General features: G+C 38.8%; 2 protein-coding genes and 2 non-coding genes across 4 annotated transcripts; 2 read left to right on the top strand and 2 right to left on the bottom strand.

The window, feature by feature from the left end:
- Positions 1-9,174: 9,174 nt before the first annotated feature.
- Positions 9,175-9,242, bottom strand: LOC145151866 (small nucleolar RNA snoR80). The gene has a single exon (XR_013732416.1). It is a non-coding gene; the product is annotated as a small nucleolar RNA snoR80 (small nucleolar RNA).
- A 141-nt stretch (positions 9,243-9,383) lies between these two features.
- LOC145151855 (small nucleolar RNA R11/Z151) lies at positions 9,384-9,479 on the bottom strand. Its single transcript, XR_013732406.1, has one exon. It is a non-coding gene; the product is annotated as a small nucleolar RNA R11/Z151 (small nucleolar RNA).
- A 6,640-nt stretch (positions 9,480-16,119) lies between these two features.
- Positions 16,120-18,739, top strand: LOC145115630 (uncharacterized). The gene is made up of 3 exons (XM_079051974.1): positions 16,120-17,293; positions 17,743-17,982; positions 18,288-18,739. Exons 1-3 carry the CDS (start codon positions 16,120-16,122, stop codon positions 18,737-18,739), a joined length of 1,866 nt encoding a protein of 621 aa, XP_078908100.1.
- A 666-nt stretch (positions 18,740-19,405) lies between these two features.
- On the top strand, positions 19,406-19,885 carry LOC145115619 (uncharacterized). Its single transcript, XM_079051963.1, has one exon. The coding sequence runs from the start codon at positions 19,406-19,408 to the stop codon at positions 19,883-19,885; it is 480 nt and encodes a 159-aa protein (XP_078908089.1).
- Positions 19,886-23,745: the final 3,860 nt, after the last annotated feature.

Below are 23,745 nucleotides of genomic sequence, written 5' to 3'. Positions count from 1 at the left end.
CCCAAAGGGTGCGTGAAGTAATATGAATTTTAATAAGGAAAATTATGGGCTTAGGATAAATCCCATATGGGATTGGGCCCAATTTGGAAAATTTAGCCATTAGTGGGCCTTTGTGAATTTTTTGGTTTTGGGCCTCAGTTTTGGTTCGTGTTGGGTCAGGGGTAAAAATGTCATTTTACCCCAAGTATGGATTATATATTATAGCATGGAACCCAATTGCTAATTGGGGTGTTGTTGGTATTGATAGCTCGGGAAGCCGGCGGGGCAGCAACTAAGGATTTTCTTTCGGGGAGCTTCTGCATTCGAGGTGAGTTGTCCTCACTGTATTTGCAGGTTGAAGGCACCAATGTCGGCCCATTGGATTGATATCATGTTATGCATGCTATTGTATGGTTATGATCTGTTAGATCAGAATCCTGGTAGATAGGATGTTGTTATGTTGTTATGATATGTTAGATCGGTATCCTAGTAGATAGGATGTTGCTATGTTGTTATGATCTGTTAGATCGGTATCCTAGTAGATAGGATGTTGCTATGCTTAGTTATTTCTAGATCTATTTTTCTGGCTATAGACTGTCATATGATTATCTGTTATATGTGCACATGTTTGGTCAGTGGCTAAGGCTTCACTTCTAGACAACATGCCAGGACATTCCAACCCGATGGTTGAACGGGCCCGAGGGTATTCCATCCCGAGGATGATTGGACCCATAGTGTGTTGACATTCCAACCCGATGGTTGAGGGCCTGGGGTATTCCAACCCGATGGTTGACTGGACCCATAGTGTGTTGGCATTCCAACCCGATGGTTGATTGGACCCATAGTATGTTGTTATTTGTATATGTTATCTGTTTTGAGTGTTGGTACTTTGGGGGAACTCACTAAGCTTCGTGCTTACAGGTTTTGGTTTATGGTTTCAGGTACATCAGTGGATCGTGGCAAGGTGAAGGCTTGACCATACACATCCTCGCATTTTGGACTTATGATTTCTGGGAAGCTCTGATAATGTGAATGTTTTGAAAACTATGTTGAAAGAGATTCTGATTTTTAAATAATGTTTTGGAAACAATGGTTTTTGTAAACACTTCTATAGAAAAAGGTTTGTTTTCAAAAGTTTAAATTTTATGGATGTTACAAGTTTGTATCAAAGCCTTGGTTTGAGTGAATTGGAGGAACAGTCGTGTGAATCCAGTCTCAAACTAAGGTAAACGGTTTTCAAAATGATTTTCTTAAAATGGTTTTCAAAATACTTAAGGAGGTTGTGATGTGTACGATCAACCGGAGCCAGTAAGTAGACCCCAAAATACTATACTGTTTTTTGATATTGTGATTTATTAGAACAACATGCTAGTGATAGGCTAGAGATCTTCAGGAATTGCATGATAGAATTGCCTGATTATGTGATTCCTTCATTCCTATAGAGTTCCCTTGTTTGGCTGTTGTGTGACTCTTTCGCGTGTGAACTGGCTATTGAGTGGATACACTAAGTCACATGCTACATGGTTTAAAGGATCTTAGGTTGAGGGGTTTGGTCCTGCTTCGCAGCTCTTGTCTGAGTCCAATCATTGTGGGATTGAATATTTTAGTCTAAGATTGTCTAAATTGTGGGGCATGTGACTGTATTCATGCGATATTCGTCTGACACCAATGAAGAGTCGTGTGGCAATTGTGGTATGGTGAGTCGTATGGGGCCAGCCGGCCAGTCGTGTTATTGGATGTGGTAGCAGTGGTTTCCCAGGTTTGGGTGCGGTTCATAGCGAGTCGACATGAGGAAGGATTAACCACTCTTGAGAGAGTGAGGGCAGGACGAAGATGCGCGTGAGATGATGGGAATCTGAGATCGAGGATTTCATAGGAGGATCTTTCAGATCTTATTGCATTTTAGTGTCAGTCGGGTCCTCTTCATGAATGCTGCTTGCTTTGTGCTTTGTGGAACTCATAAGTTATATGAGTTAGCCATTAAGTGAATATGTCAAGTCACATGTGAAAAAGGTTGGATAATCTCAGAGTGACGGATTTGACCCTGCTACACAACTCTTGTCTGAGTCCAACGGTTGTAGGGATGAGTCTGTTACTTGAAGGATTATCTTAGCTTTGTTGCATGTGATTGTATTCATGGAATGGCTAATTGACATTGTGAGGAGTTCTTCAGCAGCTGATGGCAGAGAAGTGTGGAACCCTAGGATAGCCAAGGGAGTCCTTTAGTGCGGTTGTTTCGCTATTGATCAGGTTTCAGGACTATTTGTGACTAGGTCATAGAGGACCCGAGGTAATTCTTGAGGAAAGTATGGATAGGTGTGGAAGGTATTATTGGGCCTGTACTACTGAAAGCACTGGATCACTACTCGAATCAAGGAAGATTTTAGGGAATCTAAGGGCTGGTCAGGGAAGATAGCATGGTTGGATACCATGGTTCGAGGCAGTGGTTCCGTATCTGTCGATCTTTTGGTGTGGGCTATTCAGGCGATGATGGGTTTTGTGTTTGTTCAGGCCCTGTGGCGAAATTGATGTGGGTTGAGTGGTTCAGACCCAAATGAGTATGTTGATTGGAAGTCTCGAGGGTTTTGTTAGAGGTCGGGCCTCGGGCCTCGAGACACGGGGATGAAGCTGTTGATATGATCGATTTGGAAATTGCATCTGGAATTTAAGTGGCGGATTGTCGGATTGGGTTGTCGTTATCTGTGGAAAGGATCTTGCTCTTATGTTCTTTTTTCGAGTTAGAAGGAGTGGGCAGGCTTGTGACCTCCCAAGTTAGATTAGATTCTCAGCCTGAGGACTATTGGTCGCGGTGGTTGGCGACAGTATGTCAGTGCCGGTGGGCACAAGTGGTTTGATGTGGCACGAGTACCTTAGCGAAGTGAGAAAGGATCGTATCCTTGGGAGATGGGAAAGCCAGGTGTCAGATTGTCGTGTGAGTTGCAAGCAAGGTGTGTATGTTTGGATTGTAAATCGGTAGTTGCCTATGCTTTGTAAGTGGTCATTATGGGGAATTCATAGGTTTTCAGCTGAAATTCAGGTTTTCTTAGGGTTCGTTTGATCCGTATCTGGAGGACCATTCTGCGGATGATATTCATTTCATGGTCAAGTATGATTGTACCTGGTTGGGCTGTTTGGGTTATATTTTGGTTTCACCACCAGTGGGCGGTGGTTCGAGTTCTAAATGGGGGAGAATTGGGATTCTCAGGTTATGCGTCAGTCATTGAGGGTTCTGTCAATTTGTTGTTTGGTTTGCTGCTTTTAGATTTTTTGGGCAGATATTGGTCGGTGACCCCTTTTTAGAAGCGGGTAGTTCAGCTCCAGGTGGGTTGTGGTTTCTCTGGGTTAGGTGATAAGGTGTCCTAGACCAGTGGTTGTTGAGTTCGTCTTTCAGAGGGAATCCTCCGAAGGATTCAAGTGGTGATAGTTAGAGCAAGGAATGCGTCACCTACCCTCCTGTGCAGTGTGTTTATGTTCCCTTGGTCCCTGGGTAGAAGTGGAGTTCTGATTCGTAGCGGACTCAGGTTTTGGTACCTTGTAGGGTCATATTGGAGGTCTTCTCGAGCTAGTGGTGTAGTGATGGAATTCGTTCGGTCTCATAAGTATGGGGTCTTGTTTGACCGATCATGAGGATATTTCCTGCTTTGAGTAAGGTAGCCTTTTTTAATTATCTCTGGTGTTTCTTTTCTTTTCGGATGAGATTATGGGTTTCTTAAGTATGCGTGGGGATGCTCTTTGTGAGTTGGGAAAGAGGGCTTTGGGGATCTTGGTTCGAATTAAGTGCATGGTTCTCTTGGGTTTCAGCTTCCGATTTGGATCAAGAGTGCAACCGTTATCCTATCCGCGGATCGTGTGCGACTTTGTTTTTGTAAGGTTTTGCTTGGTAGCTGTCTTGTGGTGCTTAGTTGGCATTGTAAGGGAGTTTTTTAGGTCCCTTCAAGGTAATGGAATGAGGTGGGTATATTCAGGCCCGAAGTGTTGGGCCAATGATGCGATGACGACAATGTCGGTTGGTTATCAGGAGCATTCCAGCCATAGGTCGTGGGCCTAGTGATCTTAATGGTTCATTTCTTCTGCTTGTAGTGCTTTCGGCGTGGACGCGTTGATGGGGATCGGAAGACCCATAAATCAGTTGGTTTGGATAGGGAGCGATCAAGGATTGTTGGGGGTAACAGTCAGGTATCAGAAAGTATTTGTGGAAGGTGTGCATTGTGTTTCCGGTTGTTCACAAGTTGTTGTTATAGGTTGGATGAAATGCGGAAGTTATGGGTTTGATCATCTTCTTTCGTCGGTTCAGAGGTTGGTAATGGCATGACAGAGAGTCAAGGGTTATTTTAAGATTTTGGGTTCATCATATGTTTTGGTTTTGGGTTAAGTTCGCGGTCGGTATGTTTCGAGGATCATTCTTCATGGTTCTGGTAATGCCCCAGTTAGGGACTGGGGGTAGATTCAATTGGATATTCATCAGTTTAAGGGAAGGTTCCGTGAGGAGGTAACATGGGTAGCCATTTTCGGGCAGGCTTTTGGTGGAAACTCGTGTTAGGAATCGCGAGTGGGTCCGTGCAAGGTCCGTATCCAGAGCGGAGGGGGTTAAGAAATCTGTATATCAAAGGCATCAATTGGAGGATTTAGGATTTAGCTTATGTGTCTGCACTCCGGGATGGCTTCATCTTGTGAATGAAGGGCAAGTGATGAGGTTTCAGGTTCTTAGCAGCAACGTATCGGCCCGACAGTCGAGGAAGTCTGTATTCTGTATCTCTTGTGTGTTTATGGAATTATTATCATCAAAACTTGAATAGATTGTTCGATGGATAAGTGTCATGGTTTTAGCAATCGGTTCCGTTTGGGGAAATCTTTCAAGGAGTCAGACCAATTTGATACCCAAGTTTGGATATATAAGGTTGGGTCTTTGCATGGGATTATGGGTTGTTCTTCTTCAGGTTGGAAGTTTCTATTTGGGATTGATTGATTTGGGAAGGTTGTTTATGTGCAGAATTTTTAGGTGCGTTCCTCAAGTGTTTGTTTTGGTTATGAGTGTTAGTAAGGAGCGATTTCGAGGACAAAATCAAAATTAAGTGGGGGAGAGTTGTAACATCCAGAATCTTGAAGAAGAGTTATTGAGAAAAACCCTATTTCTAGGTCAACTCCGTGAGTTGGAGGGACCAACTCGTCATGTTGAAGATGGATGGATCGCGAGGGTTTAATGAACCAACTCGACGAGTTGGCAGCTGGGAAGGAAACCCTAATTTTTAGGGTCTTGCACCCTATTTAAGGTCCATAAGTCCTTTTTCTGGCCTCCTTATCAACCTCCATTGTTGTCCAAACCCTAAATCGAGTCGTAGCCTCCATTATCAAGTTTTTGGAGCCTTGGAAGGAAGTTTGGTGTTCTTTTTTGTGCATTGTGAAGGAATTAGAAGATGTTGAAGTTTCTAGCTTGGAGAAGGAAGTCTTGGATCTAGAATCACTCCATTTCTTGTAGTTACGTTAAGGTATCAAGTTCATACCTTGACTTATGGATGATTAGATCTCCTTATTTTGGGTTTTGTTGTGTTTTTACCTCTTTTTGGGATGATGATGGAGTAAAGTCATTTTAGGGGTTGTTCATTCAGATCTGAGTTGGTTTTGGTACCCTTGAGCTTAAAGGTGCAAACTTTATGAGGATTTTGGTGTCATGTATGCATTAAGTCAACTATTAAGTCCATTCCAAGCTTAAGAGCTTTATTTAGATATGCATGAACGTAAAGTTGGAAACTTTACGTGGTTTTCCATCTCAAGTAAGTAAGATCTATGTTTTAGAGTTTGTTGGCGAACTAGGCGAGTTTGTTGGATAAACTCGGCAAATTGGCTCGGTTTTCCCCGACATTTTCAGATTAATAGAGGAACTCGACGAGTTGGTTGGTTAACTCAGCAAGTTGACTTGGTTTTTCCCGATTTGTGCAGTTGATGGAGAAACTCGACGAGTTGAAGGACAACTCGATGGGTTGGGTCAACTTGGACCGTTGACTTTGACTTTCGATTTATGTCTTTGACCTTCGATTTATGTCTTTGACCAAGTTTGTCCCAAGGGGTGCTTGAAGTAATCTGAATTGTAATAAGGAAAATTAAAGGCTTAGGATAAGGCCCATATGGGGTTGGGCCCAATTTGGAAAATTGGGCCATTAGTGGGCCTTTATGGATCTTTTGGTTTTGGGCCTTAGTTTTCGTTCGTGTTGGGTCAGGGGTAAAATGGTCGTTTTACCCGAAGTATGGATTTTGGATTATAGCATGGAACCCAATTGCTAATTGGGGGTGTTGTTGGTATTGATAGCTCGGGAAGCCGACAGGGCAATAGCTAAGGATTTTCTTTCGGGGAGCTTCTGCATTCGAGGTGAGTTGTCCTCACTGTATTTGCTGGTCGAAGGCACCAATGTCGGCCAATTGGATTGATATCATGTTATGCGTGCTATTGTATGGTTATGATCTGTTAGATCGGAATCGTGGTAGATAGGATGTTGCTATGTTGTTATGATATGTTAGATCAGTATCCTAGTATATAGGATGTTGCTATGTTGTTATGATTTGTTAGATCGGTATCCTGGTAGATAAGATGTTGTTATGCTTAGTGATTTGTAGATATGTTTGTCTGGCTACAGACTGTCATATGATTGTTTGTTATATGTGCACATGTTTGGTCGGTGGCTGAGCTTCACTGCTTTGTGCGTAAGCCAACAGGCCAGGACATTCCAACCCGATGGTTGAATGGGCCCGAGGGTATTCCATCCCGAGGATGATTGGACCCATAGTGTGTTGGCATTCCAACCCGATGGTTGAGGGTCTGGGGTATTCTAACCCGATGGCTGACTGGACCCATAGTGTGTTGGCATTCCAACCCGATGGTTGAGGGCCTGGGGTATTCCAACCCGATGGTTGATAGGACCCATAGTATGTTGTTATTTGTATATGTTATCTGTTTGGGTGTTGGTACTTTGGGGGCTCTCACTAAGCTTCGTGCTTACAGTTTTGGTTTATGGTTTCAGGTACTTCAGTGGATCGTGGCAAAGGTGAAGGCTTGACCGTACACATCCTCGTGTTTTGGACATATGATTTCTGGGAAGCTCTGATCATGTGAATGTTTTGAAAACTATGTTGAAAGAGATTCTGATTTTTAAATAATGTTTTGGAAACAACGGTTTTTGTAAACACTTCTATAGAAAAATGTTTGTTTTGAAAAGTTTAAATTTTATGGATGTTACAGGTCGTGGTACGAGAGGAGAAGACAGGAGCACAATGACCTGACTAGAATATTTAGTTGTAATTCCTTGTTTTTCATTTTATGTAATGGATTTTATTGTAAACCCGTGATTTAACCTCGGATGTAAAGGTTTCAATTAGAGTTGAATTATGCATTTATGCATATTAAAACTCTGATAATTCCCATAGATTAGATGTTAGAAATTTCGGGTCGTTACACCTTCCATATCAACTTCAATTTGAACATTTGAAGTTAAGGACATACCTGTATGTTATAACATACTTAGAAATAATAAATAACTTAAAGACAACTAACTATCCCACGTAACTGAATATTAGAAGATAATTATAAGAAACAATGTCACAAACTAACTTGATTTTCTGCAGTATCCTTCGAATTTCAATTTTCTTTGTGAAAAACCTTGTGTTTTACCCGAAGGAGATGGAGACATCATGTTCGCAAAATCCAAGCTTTTTACCATTTATGTTTTCCTTTCACATAATTAGTTAATTAGAATAATATACTCAAGACACGTTTGATATTACAACCAATTAACAACCAATTACCTAAAGACTAACATTAAGCGATTTCAAAATGTAAGATGGTTTAACTGGACACTGTATCAACCATCTTACATTTTTGATGGTTCAATTGATCCGACCAATTATAAAAAACAAGATTATATATATATATATATATATATATATATATGTGTGTGTGTGTGTGTGTGTGTGTGTGTGTTTGCGACAATTATTTAGTATATACATATCAAATATTGTGATGTATCAACCATTAGACAAAGATTAGGGAAACAATTATAATATTTGAAGTTAAACTTTCCAAAACAAATAGAATGGTGAGGGGTAGAATAAGTTAATGTTATTTAAGATCATTTTTATATTTAACTAGGTGTAAACCCATGGAAATCACAGTTAAAAAGAAAAATACTATTGTTAATTTCAAATCGTAGAGACTAATAAAAGAAGCATGAATTGGTTTGGAGTTATTATTTTTTTTTTCAAATAGTCCATTCATCAAAATAATTTAATGTAAATAACAAAGAAAAAAGAAAGTAATTATAATCCTCTTAATATAAATTGAGTCAACAAATTCAATAGTACAATACTAATATAAATTGAGGCTAACAAATTTAATAGTACAATACTAATTTACATAAGCAATTCAAATTTTAAAACACAAAAAATTAGAGTGAGGATCCATTTAATAGAATGAAACAAAAAAAATCCCAAGAAAAACTAATTCAAAAGACTACATTTGTAATTGTCTAACAAAAAAAAAATACAAGGCAAGCTTCTAAAGGTAGTATAATAATAAACTATTTTTTTTTATAAATTGTTATATGTTTTTGATCCAACAATTTCGGTTGCAAAACAATTCAAGAAACCATTAGCAATCATATGACCAAAAGAACACTTTTCAAAACTCAAAATTGGTAAAAATGACTAAAATAATCTTGTCATCTTTTGTACTTGTGAGTATATCAATTGAATGAATAAACTTTGCTCACCTGAAACTTTGCATCATACACACTTGTTTTAGGATTTTAAACACCCGATGCGACTTTGTTCCCATCAACCACAAATTGTTTTAGTTGATAACTAAGAACGCCTTCAACTATTTTACAATTGTATGCACCAGAGCCCTTTTGAATGACTTTTGATACATCTTGGTCCAGGAATAAAAAATGAAGCTAAATAATAACACAAGAAATCATAATTACAAATGATGATTGAATTCAAAGAAGAATGCATGATAAGAAACTTTAGTCCACAAATTGTTTCATCATCGCACATACCATACTAAAAGCAAAATAAGTTAACCAACACTAACCTGCAATTTAGTTGTCAGGTGTTTAAAAAAATTATAAAAAAAAATATGTTAGAAAAAACCGACATTGGACAGAGAAATTGTTTGATCGAAGTTTGTGAAAAAAAATTACGAAAGTCGACTGTATGAGGTGTTTTGCATCCAAGCCATTACACCGAGAGGAACTGGTTTATCCCCCAGAATTGGTAAATGGATGCATATCATCAATTTCAATCAAATTGAAATCCTAATGGTAGTAAAATTTAGAACAACGAAATGAAGCTCAATGAAATAAGCTGTGAATTGAGAACAAAAATTCCAAAACTTTCAACATAGTTGACAAATGTTGAGGGTTCAATGTGTGTAACAATAAGATCATAGATTAAAATATAGTTTAATATCACGTAAATCCGCTAAGATATTAAAAGCATATCATCATAAGCCTCAAGTCAGTGTATATAGATAAAATCAACTGCAAATAACTGGATTCAGTGGAAAAAAGGTGAAGATATCAATAAAGATTTAGATAAAACCGAATGATTTCTATTCAGACAGCCAAGGGTTTGTTATCAAACATAATGGGAAGAAGAGCCAATGATTAGAAACTCTAGTCCACAAATTGTTTCATTATCGCACAGAAATCATATAAATTCAAAATTTTCATAATTAATTGGTGAAAGTAGACAAAACCTATTAGATACCTGAAGCGATTGACACATACGATGGTAGTAATAGAGATGCAAGGGCTTGAAATATATATAGGGTTGAACGACGGTGATGAACGTCTATGATTTTATTGGGCTTTTCTGCAAAACCATATGTGGGCTATAGTTGCACTAATCAACTAATCCTTGTTAGGTTATTCGGTGAAACATGACGATAATAGAGTAAGAAATTAGTGAAAAATGGAAGCTAGAATTTGAGCGGGATTACAAAAGCTGAGTGAATATGAAAAAGACACAATCGGTAGCGGAATCTGTGAAGAAGATGGAATTATAGAAGCATCGACGGTTACAATCGATTGTAGATGAGATTTTATGTATCAGAAGAATTCAAAATTTTAGAATTGAATTGAATATCAAAGATTTGTAGAAGGAGATGAGATTTATGGGGCGAGAAATCAGGGATTGAAAATTATATTCCAGACACATAGAAGGGCACTTACGGAAAATCACTTAGACATTTTAGGCGGGAAAATAAGATGGGGGTAGCTCAGTTATTGCCACGTGACAATTGAGTACTCATTTATTATGATAGAAGATAAGAATTTTTTTTTGTGGGAACCAATTAAAAGTTTGGAACAATTCTAAAACTAAAATGTGACTTTCACTCGTTTTCTTGATCTCATATCAATGCTTGTATAAAAGATTTTACTTGAACTATCAATATATATAAAAGGAAACATAAGACATTATTACTTATCAGTCTTCTATATATGAAACCCTTGTCGCCAAAATAACTTTTGACATTTAAAATGAAAAAGTTGATTTCTTAAATATCTTGTTTTTATTTGTTTAACCTATTAGGTTATGTTTAACATATTAGTTAAAAGGTTAGATGATAAAAATAATGTTAATAAAAAAACTAACTGATAAGCTAGATGAAAGAAATAAACTTACATTTAAAACATATATATTTTTATAACTAATTAAAGGTGTATTTAAGAAATTTTATAAAATCTTATTAAAAAATAATTGAAATAACTTTTTAAAAAGCTAGCTTATTGTAAGAGTATCTCTAATAATGTTTTTTTTATTATAAAGTTTTGTATTATTTGAAAAGTTTTTGGAAAATTTTTATTCGAAATTAAGACTAATTTGATGGGTCACTCCAAATATTTATTATCTACTAGCTTTTTAATTTTTTTAGACTCTGATCAAATTTGAGCCTTACATTTACAAACACTTTATTTTACACCATAGTTCTATTTATATATTAGATTTTTTTCAGGTTTTATATTTAGTTAATTAGTTGATTTAATATGCATAAAAACTTAATATATTTTAATAAAATACAGTTTAAAAAAGTTATCAATTTTCAAAATTTAAAAATATCCAATATTATAAAACATTACGGTTACATAATATTTTATCATTTTTATTGTATTTTTAACTACACATTAAAAATGTTATCATCCTTAATAGTTTCGGAAAAAAAATCTGAAAAAGTTATTCTTTTGTTTTAATATTTAAAATTTAGTGTCTACAAAAGAGACGCTACATGCTATGATGAAATAAAAGAAAATTATTGACTATAATTTTAGAACATTTTTCAAAATATCATTACTATAACATATTTATTTATTTTAATTTTAATGTCAAGTAATATTTTTATATTCATATTGTAATTTTTTTTTATAATGTCATGTTTTAATAAAATGATAAGATATATGAGAGAGTTTAATAAAACATTTAATATAGATAAATAATAAGTTAGTTAAAATTAAACAAAAAAAACTTTTGAAAAGTTTAATCCTTAAAGAAACTATTTTGTAAAAGTCTTTTGTCAAATAAAAGTTAATGAAAAATAATGTGACAAAATATAATATTATTAAGCGGTTAACCATTAAAGATGTTGTAAACTATTTTTTAACTTTCCGAACATAACAAATTAAAACTCAAAAAATAAAGGGAAATTAAGTAATTTAACCATAATTCAACGTATTTTTGAAAAAATTAACCAAAAAAATTTGTTTTTAGCAAAAATAAAAAAAAAATACTTTTTCTAAAAAAGTATATATTTTGGACTGACATTCCAGATTCTGGACCGGAATTTCGGATTTCAGAAAAAAAAAAAACTCTGACATTTCAAGAACAAGTCCGAAATCCGATTAACAATTCTGGAATTTCGATAAAAAAGTCGATTTTTACTTAAATCTAAAAAAAATAAAACAAACATAATAAATATGAACAATATACGATATTAATGTCTAAAATCAGACATTTTATTAAATATTGGTGATATTAAACATTCTTTAATAAAATAAAAAAAAAAACCCATAGAACAACTTCAAAATTTAAAGATCAAATCCAAAATAGAATATTTTAAATGGAACATTTTTTTGAAAAAACCTATAAAATACAGAAGAAAAACGTGAGAATATAAAAAAAAATAAGAGAAATCAAATATCCTTCTATCTTTTTCAAAAATTGATTATTTTCTTTTGAAAAATTACTTAATTTCCCCAACCTAGCAGCGCGGTTTTGACTGGTTATTTCAGCTAAGATGTTCACCGCCACGTTATACACAGCCTTTACAACGATAACAATTTGAAGGTACTGATTTGTCGTTCTCTTCTTTAGTATGATTTGTTCTCTGTTGTTTACCTGGTTGTATTTCAATCGATAGGTTTCTTAATCGTTGGACATAGATGCTTTTCTGATCGATTAGTTTATACCTTGTGTTAGATTTGTTCTAGTGTGTTTGTTTCCAGGAAAACGTGTCAATGTTTGTCATATTGTTAATTTTGTTTTTGTGCAGTTCGTTGTTTGAGCATTTGATGTTTTGTTTTGCTCTAGCTAGTGGACGCCTTTGGTGTTTATTTTGTTTTGTAGATCTCTCCTTCAGTTATTGTGGCGAGGGTAGCTATAATTTATCTAAAGATGAACCTACAAAGTTGGTTTATGGTGTCCAGATCTTTCTTATTTGTGATTTCGTCCAGAGTTCTTTGGCTACTATGAAAAGGAATTTATTAGGTGCATTTTGTGCACCTTTTTGCACACCTTTTAGTCTCTTTTTATGCATTTATTTAGCTTAGTTATACTTCATTCCTCTTGCATTTTATCATATTCATTTTAGTATCTAGAACAACCTTATTTGCACACTTTCATGTCTTTTTCAGGTAAAACGGAGATTGAATTGTGATTTTGGAGGTGCCGGGAAGCATTGGTGAAGATTTCGGGTTGATCGGACGCAAAGCGGAAAAGTTGAAAAAAATGAAGTTTGGAATTGGAGTCAGAGGGGTACACGGGGCGTGTTGGTTTTACACTGCAGAATGGGCACAGGCCGTGTTTGACCATAAAAGAAGAGTTTGACCCTACTGAACACGACCCGTGTCATTTTAGCCTATTTTGACACGGGCCGTGTTGGCCCAGCTGAGCAGTTTTGAGCATCGAACTTTGGAGTTCGAATTGAGGATTGAAGACCATTTTTTCACTCAACACGACCCGTGTTGATTTACTCTATTTTGACACGGGCCGTGTTCGACACAAAAACTACCTTTTGGCAGTTTTTCCTATTTTTCATATGACGGGATTAGGGTCATTTTTACAGACACACAACATATCAGAGCACTATTGGTGAGGGAATTTCGAAGGTTTTGGCAAGGATTTGATCGTTTAGCATTTGGAAACATTATTTCTCTTATTTGTAAGTTGTAATTGCACATCATTTCCATCTTTACACCTTGTGATTTTTTTCTAGCCATGTGTGGCTAGAACCCTAGTTTCTCCAACTTCATGTTTTGACATTTTGATTGTGATTTCAATCATATGGCTTGATGTTTGCTTTTAATTTCTATCTAGTGAAATTGATTTTACTTCAATTGAATGTTTGATTCTAATTGTGATTCTTATTGGCCATTTGAATTAGGGTTAGGTCATTCAAGTTATTCATTTTGCAAAATCCGTAATTGTTTTGTGAATTGGACTAAGTAACAAGCATTAAATTGATTCCCATTGAATGAATTTAGTGTAATCATTTCACACACTTTTACACTCTCGAGCTTGTGAGGAGTATTGGGTGTTGTTGGGAACATTCACATAAAGCTTAATGCAATCTTTTAATCTAATTCTAAGAGCTTGTTTAGATTAGGTTAGTAGGGTTAGGGTTAATCAAAGAGCTTGTTTTGGTTAATTAATGTAGTGAATGAGAAGTGTTAGAGCTTGTTAACACTTCCAAGTACCAACTTATATGAAATTGAGCAAATATCATGTTATCTTGGAATCACATTGCTAAGTTGTCATACATAGAGTTGGAGTCCTTACAAATTCTGAATTTAATTCACTCATTTAGCTGATTACTTGCATTTTTAAATGTTTGTTTTAATCATTGCATTCTAAACCCCCCTTTTTACTCTTGGTGACCATAGTACCTTGCGCAAAGAGGTATAGACTAATTATCTCGTTTCTCTGTGGATCGACCCTACTTGCCTTGTACTACCTTTTAGTGCAATATAGTGGGATTCTTTTGGAGTATATTATACCCCTTTATTTGTTGGGTTTGACACACCTAACAAATTGGCGCCGTTGTCGGGGACATGGTGTTACTAATTGTTTATGCATAGATCTTTCCGTACAGGTACACCACTGCCAATTGATTTGGAGATAGAGAAAACTGCAAACAAGTTAAGGAAGCAAGCCAAGCTTCGTAAGAAGCAACCGGGCTCCGTGACTTCTTCATCATCTAACCCTCCAGTAATCAACATTTGGGAGGACATACCCCTCTCAAGTGTGTCCACATCCGAAACAGAAAGCCTATCACTCTCATCTCAACCATCCTCACCCAAAAATACCACTCCACCATCTTCACCTACTTATAATATCCCAAACACTACACCCACAGAAACTTCAACCACTACTCACACCATGGGAGATAACCATGGAGGGAATCCACCTCCAAACCCACCACCTGAACAAACTCTCCGTCAATGTTCGAGGCAAGAGGTTACTCAACAACCTCTTTGCATCACATATCCAGCAACCACCAACTTAGAACTAAAATCCGGACTCATCCACTTACTCCCTACCTTTAGAGGCTTGGAAAATGAAGATCCTCACAAGTTTCTAACTGAATTCCATGTCATATGTGTGGGAATGAAGCCACACAATGTTACGGAGGATCAAATCAAGCTTAGGGCATTCCCCTTTTGCGGTGCAAGATGCAACAAAAGATTGGCTTTATGACCTCCCACCGGGGATGGTTACTACTTGGGTAGATCTTGCACGATTATTTTTGGATAAATACTTTCCCGAGATGAAAGCTTCAGCCCTACGGAGAGAAATCATTGGAATCAAGCAACATAAGAGAGAGGCTTTTCACACATATTGGGAGAGATTCAAGAAACTTTGCGCCCGTTGTCCAAAGCACGGAATCACCGAATACCAACTTCTTCAATATTTCATTGAAGGAATGACTCCAATGGAAAGACGGCTTATCAATGCTTCAAGTGGCGGGTCTTTACCCGACAAGACTCCAACCGAAATCCGCAACTTAATCAAGAACATGGCTGAAGATTCTAAGCATTCAAGTCATGATGAAGAATGGTACACAGATGCACCCCGAGGTGTAAAAGAAGTACAAACTCCTCAAATTGAAGCTCAATTGTCCGAGCTTACAAAAGTGGTAATGATGTTGGCTAAAGACAAGGGTGTGCATCCCACACCCCGCCCTTGTGGTATTTGTACTCAAGTGGGGCACCCAACTGACATGTGCCCTCAACTTCAAGATGAAGATTATGAAGAAGCAAATGCTTTGGGAGGGTATTGTGGGTCAAATCAGAGAGGATATGAGCAGCCACAGGGTGATCAGAGATGGAACAATAATAAAAGATGGGGAGGAAATCAACATGGAGGTTATCAACAAAGACCACCATTTCCTCAACATCAACAAAGGCCGCCCTTTCAACCTCAAAATTTCCAGCCTAGGCCACCACCACAACAACCTCCACAAGCGGGTTAATCAAGTATGTCATTGGAGGATATTGTAAAAAGCCTTGCTACTAGCACTCAAAGTTTCAAACAAGAAACCAAGGCTAGCATAAAAAGCTTAGAGCAACAGGTGTCACAACTTGCTCAATCCATGAGTAGGATGGAATCACAAGGCAAGCTACCTTCCCAAACGAGAAGAACCCGAAACATAATGCATGTGCCATTACTTTGAGAGGATGAAAAATCTATGAAGGCCCAAGGATTCCGAATGAAGAAGAGGAAGAAAAGGAGATTGAGGTGGAAGAAGCTGTCAAAGAATAGGAAAGGAAAAATACTTCAAGGTCAAAGAAGCCAATAGATACCGAAGTGAAAGTAACTCCAACACCATTTCCTTCAAGATTAACAAGCACAAAGAGAGAACGCGAAGATGATGAGACCATGGCCATGTTTCGGAAGGTTGAAATCAACATTCCCCTTTTAGATGCTATTACACATATTCCTAGGTATGCTAAGTTCCTTAAGGAACTTTGCACATCTAAGAAAAAGCTTAAAGGAAATCAAACTGTGAAAGTTGGGGAAAATGTTTCAGACGTGTTACAAAAACGGTTACCGAAGAAATGCAAGGATCCGGGTGTATTCACGGTTATTTGTAAAATGGGTAACCTTTTTGTGCCACGTGCGATGCTTGATCTTGGAGCATCAATTAATGTTTTACCCTACTCAAGCTATAAAACAATGGGAATTGGACCTCTAGCTGAAACCAGAGTCATAATTCAACTTGTCGATCGATCTTTGGTACACCCAAAAGGTGTATTAGAGGACGTATTAGTGCAAGTCAATGAACTTGTGTTTCCCGCTAATTTTTATGTGGTTGATATGGGAGATGATGACCAAACCTCAAGTTCCATACTTTTAGGTAGACCATTTTTAAAAACAGCAAGAACAAAAATTGATGTCTACAATGGTACATTGTCTATGGAATTTGATGTAGAAGTCGTTAACTTCAATATCTATGAAGCAGTGAGGTATCCAAGTGATGTTCATTGTATAAATTTTGTTGATGTGATCCAACCTTTGACCGAAAAGTGTTTTGAGTTGACTAACCATGATTCTTTGGAGTTAGTTTTGAGCAGGAATTTTAATAACAATTTGGTCAAAGAAATTGTATCAAATTTCAAGCTTGATGAGGAATTACTAGAAATTATGGAGTTCATGGAAGAGAGGAAGAAAATGAGGTATGATAATACAAAGTTGAAACTGCCCATTTCTAACACAAAACTTCTTCCTTCTGTTGTGCAGGCACCAAAGCTAGAATTGAAGACTCTTCCTGAGCATTTGAATTATGCATATCTTGGAGAAGAGGAGACATTGCATGTCATTATCTCCAATAAGTTGTCCAAAGAAGAAGAAAATAAGTTGGTGAATTTGCTGAAAGAGTATAAAAAGGCTATTGGGTGGACGATTACTGACATAAAGGGGTTGAGTCCCTCTTTATGCATGCATAAGATTCTCATGGAGGAAGACTTCAAACCAACCCGAGAGGCACAAAGAAGATTGAATCCCCCGATGATGGAGGTAGTAAAGAAAGAAATCATGAAGCTTTTGGATGCAGGTATGATCTACCCTATCTCTGATAGCAAATGGGTGAGCCCCGTTCAGGTAGTCCCGAAAAAGGTTGGGGTCATAGTTGTCAAAAATGATGAGGGAGAATTGGTGCCAACTCGTGTGCAAAACGGGTGTCGAGTTTGTATTGACTATAGGAAGTTGAATGCTTTAACAAGAAAGGACCATTTCCCCTTACCATTTATTGACCAAATGTTAGAGAGATTGGCGAGCAAATCCCACTATTGTTGTTTAGATGGTTTCTCGGGCTTTCACCAAATTCCGGTAGCCCCGAAAGATCAAGAGAAAACCACCTTCACTTGTCCCTTTGGCACATTTTCTTATAGGCGTATGCCTTTTGGTCTATGCAATGCACCCGCAACATTTCAGAGATGCATGGTGAGCATTTTTTCTGAATATGTTGAAACATCATTGAAGTCTTCATGGATGATTTCACAGTCTATGGAAACTCCTTTGATGAATGCATGAGCAATCTAACAAAATTTTTGCAAAGGTGCATTGACACAGATCTTGTGCTTAACTATGAAAAATGCCATTTCATGGTGGACAAAGGATTGATCCTAGGTCATATTGTGTCCCTAAAAGGCTTGGAAGTTGACAAAGCCAAGATAGATCTTATGAAGAGTCTTCCTTACCCGACAAATGTTCGGGAAGTTCATTCGTTTCTTGGTCATGCAGGTTTCTATCGGCGGTTCATCAAAGATTTTTCAAAGATTACGGTGCCGATGTGTCAACTACTCCAAAAAGATGCTGAATTTGAGTTTACCCAACCATGCAAGGAGGCTTTTGATCGTTTGAAGGATTTACTCACCTCCGCTCCAATCATCCAACCATCTAATTAGGATCTCCCGTTTGAGATCATGTGTGACGCGAGCAACACGGCTGTGGGGCGGTATTGGGTCAAAAGGTGGATCGAGCACATCATCTTATCTACTATGAATCAAAGACTCTTGATAGTGCATAGAACAACTATACCACAACAGAGAAGGAGTTGTTAGCTATTGTCTTTGCATTGGAGAAATTCCGACAGTACCTCCTCGGAACCAAAGTGATTATCTATTCGGACCATGCAGCTATAAAGCATTTACTACTCAAGAAATATTCGAAGCCGAGGTTAATAAGGTGGATGTTGCTTTTGCAAGAGTTCGATATAGAAATCAAAGATAAAGGTAGGAAAGAGAATTTGGTTGCGGATCATCTTAGTCGTATTGTGCCACCCGCAGACACCACACCAATCCGTGACACTTTCCTAGATGAGCATTTGTTCGTTATCAAGGAAGCCCCATGGTATGCGGATATTGTCAACTATTTGGTCGCAAATCAGTTTCCCCCGGAGTCCACACGTTGGCAAAAGGACAAAATCAAGAAGGAGGCCAAACGGTATGTATGGGATGATCCTTACCTTTGGAAGTATTGTACAGACCAAATGATCTGAAGGTGTGTTGAGCAAAAAAAGGTACAATCCATCCTTAACTTTTGTCATTCCTATGCTTGTGGAGGTCATTTTGGACCCCAAAGGACAGCTAGAAAAGTCTTAGATAGCGGATTCTATTGGCCTGCCATTTTTCACGATTCTTATGTATTATGTGCACATTGTGATAAATGCCAAAGATCCGGGTCCTTAAGCTCTAGGAATCAAATGCCCCTTACTCCCATTTTAGTATGTGAGATCTTTGATGTATGGGGTATTGACTTTATGGGACCATTTATGCCCTCTTTTGGTTGTTCATATATCTTGTTGGCGGTGGACTATGTGTCCAAATGGGTGGAGGCCAAAGCCACCCATACTAATGATTCCAAAGTTGTGGTGGATTTTCTTAAGGCGTAGATTTTCTCCCGGTTTGGTACTGCAAAGGCTCTCATAAGTGACCGTGGGACTCATTTTTGCAACCGGATGCTTGAAGTCGTTCTGAAGAAGTATGGGGTGACTCATAAAGTCTCAACAGCCTATCACCCCCAAACCAATGGGCAAGCAGAGATTTCAAATAGGCAAATCAAAAGTATTTTGGAGAAAACATTCAATCCAAACCGGAAGGACTGGAGTATAAGGTTGTATGATGCCTTATGGGCATACCGCACTGCTTTCAAAACCCCCATTGGTATGTCCCCATACCGGCTTGTGTTTGGAAAACCGTGTCGCCTTCCTGTTGAGCTCGAGCACAAAGCTTTTTGGGCTGTAAAAAAATTCAACTTGAATGAAGACAAGGCGGGAAACAAAAGGAAGCTAGACATTCAAGAGTTAGAGGAGATCAGAAATGATGCATACGAAAGTGACAAGATTTATAAAGAGAGGACAAAGGCGTATCATGACAAAATGATCTCTCGGAAGACTTTTGCACAAGGACAAAAAGTGCTTCTTTACCACTCGAGGTTCAAGTTGATTTCAGGGAAGTTAAGATCAAGATGGGTTGGTCCTTTCGTGGTCACAAAGGTATTCGACCATGGTGCGGTGGAAATCACAAGCCAACAAACCGGGAAAACATTCAAAGTCAATGGACATAGATTAAAGCCATTTTACGAAGGATTCGAGGTAAAGGATGAAGAGACAGAAGTGGTTGGGAACCCCAAGTACCAAGACTGAAGCATATTCAGGGGCCATGTCGAGCCAACGACTTAAAACAAGGGCGGCTAACCGGGAGGCAACCCGGGGGTATTTTTGTCTTTTTCTTTAAAAACATTTCCATTTCTTTGAATTTTTTTTGCTTTTTATGTAACATCCCGAAATTCAGGTACAACTATTTAGCCCTTCTTTTATTCAAAGTGTCAAGTTAAGCCCTTAAGAGGAATTGGTAGCAAATGAGTACGTTGGGCGTACTCAAGAGTACGCTGCGCGTACTCATGCGCTTATTTTGGACGCGGACTCGTCTGAGTACGCTGGGCGTACTCAGGGTTACGCTGGGCGTAATGTGTCCAGGTGCAAACCCTAATTTCTGACTTGTGCCCTATATATTGGATGCTAAGGCTTATTTCTCAGCCTCCATAGCAGTGAGTAAAACCCTAAGAGAGAACTTTTCATCGTTCTTAGTGAGTGTGTGTGATTTTGGAGCTAAAAGTGCCTTGGTGTGCTAGTGAAGAAGAAGGAGAGGAGTTTGTGGAGACTAGAGTTTGAAGTGCAAGTTTGGATCTGAGATCTAAAGAGGAAGGAGCTGCATTTGGAGGTATAAAGTTCAAAACTTTCCTTTTCATTTGGTTTGTTGCTTCATGGACCATTTTAGGGTTAAAAGTCCCAAAGGTGGAGACTTTATGAGTGTAATGTGCTCCATGGACCTAGATCTGTCCCATTTCAGTGGTATTTGTGTTGTACATCCATAAAGTTCCCATCTTGGTCGTGGATATGAGATCATGCTTGAGTATTGGGCTTTCTAGTGTTAGGAAATGGTATATTTTGGGTGTTAGTGACTTGTTCAGCCATGCAAAGGCTTAAAGTCATCGACTTTATGGATTAAGAGGCTTAAAAATGGTTAGATCTAAAAGTTGGACGTGAGTCTTAACTGTTTAAGACCTCAAGAGCTAAGGGACTGAAACTGGGATTTACGCCGGGCGTAATCCCAGTACACGCGGCGTACGGGGAGGCGTTCCCCGATTCTGAGACTGCCGGGTACGCCCAGCGTACACATCTGGTACGCGCAGCGTAACCCGGAGGGTTGACTTTTGGTTGACTTTTAGGGTTTGGTCTATAGTGGTGCCTTTGAGCTATGAGAGGGGTAAAATGGTCTTTTACCCTTCTGAGAGTACTAAGAGGAGGAATAGTCTAGCCTTGAGAGATGTATTGATTGAGAGTATTTATTTTACATGATTAGGCGGAGGCTAGACCTGATTTTACAGAGTTCGAGCTTTACCGAGTTACCCGAGGTGAGTCTTCTCACTATACTTTACCTAGAGTGATAATTAGAGCTATGAGACAAAGTATGTTGTATGCTTTTGCATGATGTGATTTCTATGTGTTATATGCTATGTATGTTACAGAGTTTTCAGAGTTAGGACCGGAAGGTCCACAGAGTTAGGGCCAGAGGGCCCACAGAGTTATGGGACTGGAGGGTCCCACAGAGACACCTTGACCAGAGGGTCATCAGAGTTATAGCCTCGAGTGGCTAATATGTGTTGTGTGTGGTATTTTGGGGAACTCACTAAGCATTTATGCTTACTGTGTTGTGTTATGTGTCTCAGGTACCAGCGAGGATCGCGGGAAGGCGCCGGCTTGATCAGTACACACACGGGGAGATTTTTATTATGATCTTGGGATATGATGTTATGATTGACTATGTGATCCAATGGTGTTTTTATAACGATTATGAATGAAAATGTGTTTTATAAAATGTGAAAAATTGTTTTGAAAATTTGGGTGTTACATTTTATGTTCCAAATGCATTTAAACATGTTTTTAAATCACCAAACGGACCTCAGGATGCAAAACCATTTCGTTTGAATGGGAGGGGATTTTTGGGTTCAAAAAGTGGGAAGTGGCAAACACAGTCGTACACGGCCCGTGTCCAGTTTGCCTTATAATGAACACGGGTCGTGTTCATGAGAAGTTAAAATTTTTTGGAGTCAGAGACGTACACGGCCAGTGTCCACTTGGCCTTATAATGAACACGGGTCGTGTTCATGTGAGGCTAATATTTTCGGAGTCAGAGAGGTACACGACACATGTTCATTTTGCCTTATACCGAACACGGGTCGTGTTCATCCATTCACAACAAATATTTCACCCAACACGACCCGTGTTGATTTACACTATATTGACACGGGTCGTGTTCGCGCAGCAGACCATGTGGGTTTTTAAGTTTAAAATCGGGGTTTTCACCTCATTTACCCACAAACACTCCCAAAATAGCCCTTTCTCCCAAGAAAACCCCAAGGTCCGATTTTTACTTGCATCCCTTGATTTTTCCACGATTTTGGCTTGAATCTTCAAAAAGGTTTGATTTTCATCTTCTTCACTTCATCTCCTACATCTCACACACCATTTTCTTATACTTTCATGGTGGATTTGGGGGTTTTGACAAACCCTAGGTCTGGAATTTTTAAAGATTTTGGTGTTTTTGTGTTTAAATCTTCATGTAGGCAAGCTTGGGGAGGTTGAAGAAGAACTTTCTCACCAACAACAATGCATATCCACTCATAATCCGGTACAATCTTTCCAATTCTTCACTTGTGGATTTTGTGTTCTTAAGGTCAAATTGCATGTATTTGTGGTCATTTTGGACTTGACAATAACTTGGAAATCATTCAACCTGAGTTTCCCGTGAATTTGTGGTGGCCAAACTCAAGTTGATTGGACCCGTCAACAGTTAACTTTTTGACCCGTTGACCGGTTAACTCTTTGTCCCAACAACAATTTTGCATATGGAAGGCAGACATTCTAAAAGACCTAGACACACCAAGTCGTCGGCCCGCCATCGTAGGTCCCCATCGCCTCCGCCTAGGTCCCCATCACCTCCACCCAATCCGACTCATGGTGGTGTGGTTTGTTCCGGGCCAATTCAAGTTGCCAAACTTGAGGCCTTTCTCCAGCGCACTCATACCATTCGGAAATTTGCACATGTGCCATCTCTCCGTGAGTTGCACATCTATAATCAAGTCCACACCTTGTTCCGGAACATTGGATGACAAAGGTTGTTGCAGGTTCACGAGCTCAGTTACAAAGTCCCGACAGCCGAGTTCTTATCTTCACCCTATTTGGACCACGGTGTCCTACATTTCCAGTTTATGAACCAATATCATGCCTTGTCCCTAGACCAAATCAATGCCATAGTTGGGGCCCCCACAGAAAACACCTTTGGCCCCAATGACCCAATCCCACGATACAGTGACCTTACGTGGTGGACTGACCTTACGTATCAACATCCCTACGTCTCAAGTTCTGCTAAGGCCTTATCTCTCATCCACCCTGTGATGAAAGTGGCCCACAGGATTATTGCTTCACTTGTCGTCCCTAGAGAAGAAAGAAGCACCATTAGCGCTCTTGAGCTGAAAATACTCTATGCGATGGCCCACCTGGACGATAACCTCATTCCTCACTATGGCTCATTCCTTTGCATCAAGCTCATCTGCCTCAGCACATCCCAGTTCGGAAAAATTTATTGTGGCGGTATTGTCAGTTTGTTTGCTAAAAGTGCTCCAGTCCGGGCCCCATTTCCCGGAATTCACCAACCCTTGCCCGGTGACCCATACCTTACCACAGCAGTACGCGAGAACATGAGGATGTTTCGGACGGAGGACGGGAACCACAACTAGACTGTGGGCCATAACCACGACCCACGGCTCCTCATCACTCCCGAAAACTGGAACATCCTTGACCTCAGGCGACCTACTAACTTCACCGACTGGCAAATCACGCCTTATCTTTTTCTCGTCTCCTTCTCCGAGGAGGAAGATGAGGACGGTGGAGAAAGTGACGAGGCTGATGAGAGTGGCGGGGCGGCACCACAAAATTCTCCT

The sequence above is a fragment of the Lactuca virosa genome, chromosome 1 (assembly GCF_052849685.1).
Source record: "Lactuca virosa cultivar CGN04683 chromosome 1, Lactuca_virosa_CGN04683_v6, whole genome shotgun sequence".
Classification (NCBI taxonomy): domain Eukaryota; kingdom Viridiplantae; phylum Streptophyta; class Magnoliopsida; order Asterales; family Asteraceae; genus Lactuca; species Lactuca virosa.
The sequence above is the reverse complement of the archived record's forward strand: the minus strand, read 5'-3'. Positions and strand labels throughout refer to the sequence as shown.

Coding starts and splice junctions, on each gene's coding strand:
- LOC145115619 (XM_079051963.1), top strand. CDS start 19,406: ATGTCCCCATACCGGCTTGTGTTTGGAAAACCGTGTCGCCTTCCTGTT.
- LOC145115630 (XM_079051974.1), top strand. CDS start 16,120: ATGGCCATGTTTCGGAAGGTTGAAATCAACATTCCCCTTTTAGATGCT. Junction 17,294..17,742: donor CATGAAGCTTTTGGATGCAG/GTATGATCTACC, acceptor ATGATTTCACAG/TCTATGGAAACTCCTTTGAT. Junction 17,983..18,287: donor TTCGTTTCTTGGTCATGCAG/GTTTCTATCGGC, acceptor ATACCACAACAG/AGAAGGAGTTGTTAGCTATT.